Source organism: Tubulanus polymorphus, chromosome 6 (genome assembly GCF_964204645.1).
Source record: "Tubulanus polymorphus chromosome 6, tnTubPoly1.2, whole genome shotgun sequence".
Taxonomy (NCBI): domain Eukaryota; kingdom Metazoa; phylum Nemertea; class Palaeonemertea; order Tubulaniformes; family Tubulanidae; genus Tubulanus; species Tubulanus polymorphus.
The window spans coordinates 21,483,144-21,489,143 of NC_134030.1; the positions used below are offsets into that span (position 1 = coordinate 21,483,144).

Sequence of the window (6,000 nt, forward strand, 5' to 3'; positions counted from 1 at the left end):
CTCCGTCGCGTCCGCCGCTCGTACGCCCTCCGGCGGCGGTTTCGGCGTCGATTTTTGCGAATTGCGATGATTCTTGGCGAGTTTCAAGACCTTGGCGGCGGCGACCTTGCTGGAGAGCACGTGAACGGCGCGTTTAGCTTTAGACATGATCTCCGACTGGCGACGAACGCGACGTTGTTCCTCCGGAGTATTCGTACCGTCCTCCAACGGTTCCGACGACGGACTCGTTTTCGGACCGACGACAACGACCGGTTTCGACGACGGACTCATTTTCGGATCAACTGACGGTTTAGACGACGGACTCATTTTCGGACCAACCACCGGTCTAGACAAAGGACTCATTTTCGGACCGACGACAACTACCGGTCTGGACGACGGACTCGTTTTCGGACTGGTCGGTTTGGCGGCGGTAGGCAAGTCGATTTTCGGCGGCGTTTCGTCCTTGAAAATCGCCAGTTTCTCGAGCGAGAAAACGAGCATCGATTTTTTCAGGTGACACGAGATACAGTCGTTTACACGACCGACCACGCACTGACCTGTGTGAAATTAAAAACAAGACAGGAGATTTTATCTTCAAGACTTATATGAAATTTATTGGTATCCGAGGGACTCGAACTTGAATGATGCTCGCAGGGGCGGATCAAGTGTCTGACAAATTCAATTATTTCATATGTATCCTCATATAATCTAATTCAGGGGGGACTTCTATTTTTGAATTTTTTCCCCTATCGACAACATCACATGTCTCTCGAAACCAGTCTTCTACGCACAGGCTTTACATACATGGTTCCCACAGTTATATGAATTCAAAATTCCCAAGTTTTTCATGGGTGATTTTTCAATTTTCCCAAATGGCAAGAACACATATCGTCATGCTACAGTCAACATTTTAGCGGTAACTGGTTGATAAAGGCGATTTTCAAGGGAAACTGCTGAAGAAAGTCGCCCTCGGCAAATGCAATATGTGAAATGTAATGAATTTCCCAAATATTTCCCTGATATGAGGAGAATTTTTCAAATTCCCCAATATTTCCAAACCGGGAAATACTATTTCAAAATTCCCAAGTTTTTCCCAAATTCCCTGTTCTGTGGGAACCATGTATATAGAGAGCCAACCGTTCATTTTTCATTGGTTTGGAAAGGTTTGATTTTATGCCTGTTTTCCCATACTTGATCTGCCAAGAATCCAATCAACTTTTTGATTTTACGTGCGATAGTACAGTAACGACTTCGGTAACCGTCGAATTTTTACTCACTGAGTGAATAAACGAAAGATAGGCCTGGACCCAGTTTCACAAAAAAGTTAAACTGAAATTTTTGTTGTAATCGCTATTAGTTACTTCACATTTTCAATGAGGACAACAATTCAAACTTAACCGTTTTAGGCTTAAACTTTTTCGTGAAACTGGGCCCAGGACCCAGTTCCACAGTTGTGAGTTAAGATTTGACTCTTTAAGTTCACTCATTGAAAATGAACCTAGTTTAACTTATCAGGGGCTGGTTCCATAGTCAAGACTTAAGACCAAAAGTCGTTTTAAATCTTGAGACTGGTCTTGAGTTGTAAGATCGGCTATAGAACTAAGTTGGACTTAAAATAGTCTTAAGCCTAAGCCCTCACTATGGAACTGGCCCCAGAGTTAACTCAAACTGTGAGTGTGAACTGGGTCCAGGGTTCTATGTGACTATGATGGAGTCACTAGTGAATGACCGACGATGACTCACCTGTTTGCGGGCAGACGGGCGTCGTGGCTTTATCGTTGATGATTTTCAGCATCCAGTAGCGATAACGACGGGCGCACGCCCGGCAACTCGTCACGCCCAGATAGTTAAACCCGTAGCTACTACCATTACATACGGCGCACGGGTGGTGGATGATACTGCGCTTCACTGAAACATCATAATCATTATTATTATTCATTAATTAAACAAATTATTAGAATTAACCCTTTCAGTGCGGACTAATTACTACCCTATAGTGCTGGAGATAATTTGAAAATTTTGAAAAATTCCGCCCTAGTGTGTTGAATAACGGGAATACGACTATAGTGCGTCTACACCGCGGTGCAGTGTATCGTTAGTTACTAATATTTCACTATGTTTGACAAGTGCTGCCATCTTTCAATGGAGATAAAAACAATTACTAATTTAAATTAGATCATGATAATTACTAATTACTGATTACTAATTACTGATATCATCAATACACGGCAGTGCAGTGTACTAGCAAAATCTATCACCAATTTGTGCACCGCACTGCCATGTAGATGCACTGAAAGGGTTAATAAGCTTCTGTTTTGAAGTTTTTTTTAAAGGAATCGTTATTAGAGTTGTAGGCAAACCGTTGACTTAAGCCGAAAAAAATAAAGCAATATCGTTCTCACCTTTTCTGATTTTCTGCGGCGATCCGCGACGCTGCTCCGCGACGGACGGTGGCGCCACCTCGGCCAGCGGACCGGTCTTCATCACTTTCAACTTGACGTACGGCGTCATCGACAACGGAACGCGCAGCGGTAACTTCGCCGTCGTCCCGGCCGCGCCGGCGACGACGATAGGTGGCGCCGCTGTAGTCGGCGTAGCCTCCTTCTTTTTCATTTCGGCTTTCAGAGATTTGGCGAGCGCGATCTTCGAGCGATCGTGGGCTTTACGATTCAAGTGGAACTTCGCCTTCTGCAGAATGCTGTTGCCACGTTTGCGCATGACGTCCGCCTGCATTTGAATGTCGTGCGCCGCGCTGCTGGCAGACGACGCACTCGAGGTCAAGGTCGTCGTCGTCGAACCGGACGGAAAATTCCCGGAGAGTCCGCTGTAGTCGCCTTCCGAGATCTTCTGCAACAATTTCTGACTCAAACGTCGGTCGCGTTTACCGGTACGGATCAACGGCTCGTCGAGCAGGCCGCCGACGGGCGGCGACACGACGAACGCCGGCGAACCGAAACTAAAACCGGGACTCAATCCGCGCGGCGGACTCAAAACCGGCGTCGTCGATGGCGGTTGTTCGACGTCGAGTCGCGGTTTCTTCAAGGGCGGAGCGGCTTGTCGCACGAAACTATCGTCCGAATCTTCGAGGAAACGTTTAGAGGGAGTGATCTTACGCAACGATCGCGAGCTCTTCGTCGGCAAGTGAAACACGCGTTTCTCGCGGTGACGCCGAACGCGAGTCCGCTGTTCCGCATTTTTATTATTCTTCTCCGCCGTCGTCGTCGCCGAAACCGAGTCCGTTTTACGATCCTTACGCGAGCGATTTTTCGCTTTCGCGATCAAACGCTTCGACGCGGCGACGACTTTCGACGCCGGTTTTTTCGTCTTAACCGGACTTTTAACCGGCGTCGGCGCCGTGACGCAGTCCGTATCCTTCTTATCGTAAATACTCGGCCGTCCGCGACCGCGTACGATCTTACCTTTTTTCCCGTCGGGCAACAATCGGATTTTGATGCTGCGAAGTTTCGGGATTTCCCCGCCATCGTCCGACAGCTCGCCGCCGTCGTCGGTCGCCGCCTTTTTATCGGCACTTTTTAAACGATCGATAAAATCGTGCGTCCGTTTGGCCGGTCGCGCCAGACCCTCGCGTATCATCGCCTCGTATGACTTACGCGGTAAAGTCCGGATACGTTTTTTATGCGCGACCGTCGTATTGTCCTTCGCGACACCCGCGACCCGCAGCTGGGTCGCGGCCGCGCCTGGTTTCTTCTGTTGTCGCTGCGCGCCGCCCGTCGAGTCCCATATTTTCGACCAGATCGTCTCTGCCTTTTTGATTTCATGCGCGGCAAATCCATCGAAGTCGTCTTCTTCCTGGAAATGGAATGAAAATAGTTTATTGAGTTCCACAGTTGTGTGGGTTTAATTTGACTCTTAACACAGTTCCACAGTTGTGTGGGTTTAATTTGACTTAATACAGTTCCACAGTTGTGTGGGTTTAATTTAACTTTGAATCCAGTTCCACAGTTGTGTGGATTCAATTTGACTCTTAACACAGTTCCACAGTTGTGTGGGTTTAATTTGACTCTTAACACAGTTCCACAGTTGTGTGGGTTTAATTTGACTCTTAACACAGTTCCACAGTTGTGTGAGTTTAATTTTACTGAGGATCCAGTTCCACAGTTGTGTGGATTCAATTGGATTCTGGACAGAGTTCCACAGTTGTGTGGGTTTAATTTGACTCAGGATCCAGTTCCACAGTTGTGTGGGTTTAATTTGATTCTGGACCCAGTTCCACAGTTGTGTGGGTTTAATTTGACTGAGGATCCAGTTCCACAGTTATATGAGTTTAATTTGACTGAGGATCCACTTCCACAGTTGTGTGGATTCAATTGGATTCTGGACCCAGTTCCACAGTTGCGTTGGGTTTAATTTGACTCTGAACTCAGTTCCACAGTTGTGTGGGTTTAATTTGACTCAGGATCCAGTTCCACAGTTGTGTGGGTTTAATTTGACTCAGCAGTTTGGTAACTACTGACTGAACCAAACCGCAGTCCGGCTACTGACTAGAAAACCAAATCGCAGTATGGTCGGGGCCTATCTGAATAAACCAACATTCCCGACTTCTCATTCACCTAAGGCAGGTGATATATCCCTGTTAGCACTACTTGACCAATGGCTCGCTCTGATTGGCTGCTGCTTCATAGGCCTATTATGGGTACAGAAAATTCAAGGAAAGTGTGGAGAACAGAGAGTTAGCGCCTTTCCACAAGACCATCGAGGCACATGGAATTCTACTACTGAATGTTTTAACTACAGCACTCAACCTTACCTTAACCCTGTCCTATCCCCCTAAGAAAACAGACACATGCTAACGTACATATTAAATAGAGGTAGAGGCTACCTGGTAGTCCGGACTACACAGTCTGACATCTAAATCATAGCAGGCCTAAATGAATCATGATTTCGAAACCCGTGAACCTTTCGAAAGAATTGTCTTGTATGATGAGTCACAAAAATGAACATCATCAATTCAACTCACAAACTGACACAATCAAAAGTCTCTGATCAAATGTAGGGTTCAATTTGAAATGAATTCTAGATTACAAAAACAAATTCCCAGTTATTTCCCGAGTATTCTACTGTTGAATAAATCTAACCGTAAATAATCAAATGTCACCGAATTTAAAACGAGAAGCGTCGCTTGTTTTGGTAAATTTTTGAAATCGTCTATGCTTTGAATTTGATGATCGAGAGAGAGAGGGAGAAGATACGGGTGTAAGTCTTACCTGGTCTGACTCGCCGAACAGTTCATAAAACAGTTTCAAACCTCGGTAGATGTTAGCTATGGTTCTCATCGACGGGTCCATGGACCGCCGGGGCTCGTCCGACACATACCTCACCCCTAAACGATCGAATCTTTGACCAGGTCTACCTGGGAATCTCAATCGCGCCATCTTAGAACTGTGTGTATACGAATATATAGGGACCAGCGCGCGATTCGGCGCACCGGTCGCCTCGTAACCGGGGATTCCTTACTCGCGTGTCGGTGCAGGAACGCGTACTCGCGTGCCAGCGGTATTTAAATCAATTCAAAATTTATTTCAGCGAACTCCGCCAGGAAAATCACGGATAGATTAAACATTTTTGACAGAAGAAAATAATTGCGAATATTAGAGAATCTTTTCATAGAATTTTCAAGTCGCCTGATCGTTGTGATCTGTCTGCTGGCCACAAATGCACACAGATCACACACCAATTACTCCTCAACTCAACACCCAACTACCTTTTTGCCGATAATGAAATGTACCTCACTTCGTAAGGTCCTTAACTCGGTCCTTTCGCTTACCTTGGTCCGATTTTACCGGTCCCAGTTGGTCCGACTTAGGCAAGGTTTACTACCTAGGTGTTATCAGGGAGGTGTTTATAACACCTCCCTGGTGTTATAAAGATTATACAGATATACGTTAAACCTGTCACAGAGATATATTCGGCAATGGGGTACTACCCGCAGTGCTACTGTGGCAATTCCGACGGTCCCAGGTTCGCTCGTAGATAGTTGGTCGTTCGATTTCAGCCTTCATT

General features: G+C 46.2%; 1 protein-coding gene across 1 annotated transcript in view; it reads right to left on the reverse strand.

The window, feature by feature from the left end:
* Window positions 1-5,372, reverse strand: part of LOC141907847 (histone-lysine N-methyltransferase 2A-like) — a 34,443-nt gene extending 29,071 nt beyond the window's left edge. The window contains exons 1-4 of the mRNA XM_074797590.1: window positions 5,205-5,372; window positions 2,382-3,789; window positions 1,723-1,887; window positions 27-536 (exon numbers count right to left, since the gene is read on the reverse strand). Of these exons, the coding sequence (XP_074653691.1) occupies window positions 27-536; window positions 1,723-1,887; window positions 2,382-3,789; window positions 5,205-5,372 (2,251 nt within the window). The remainder of the gene's footprint in view (window positions 1-26; window positions 537-1,722; window positions 1,888-2,381; window positions 3,790-5,204) is intronic.
* Between the last annotated feature and the right edge of the window lie 628 nt (window positions 5,373-6,000).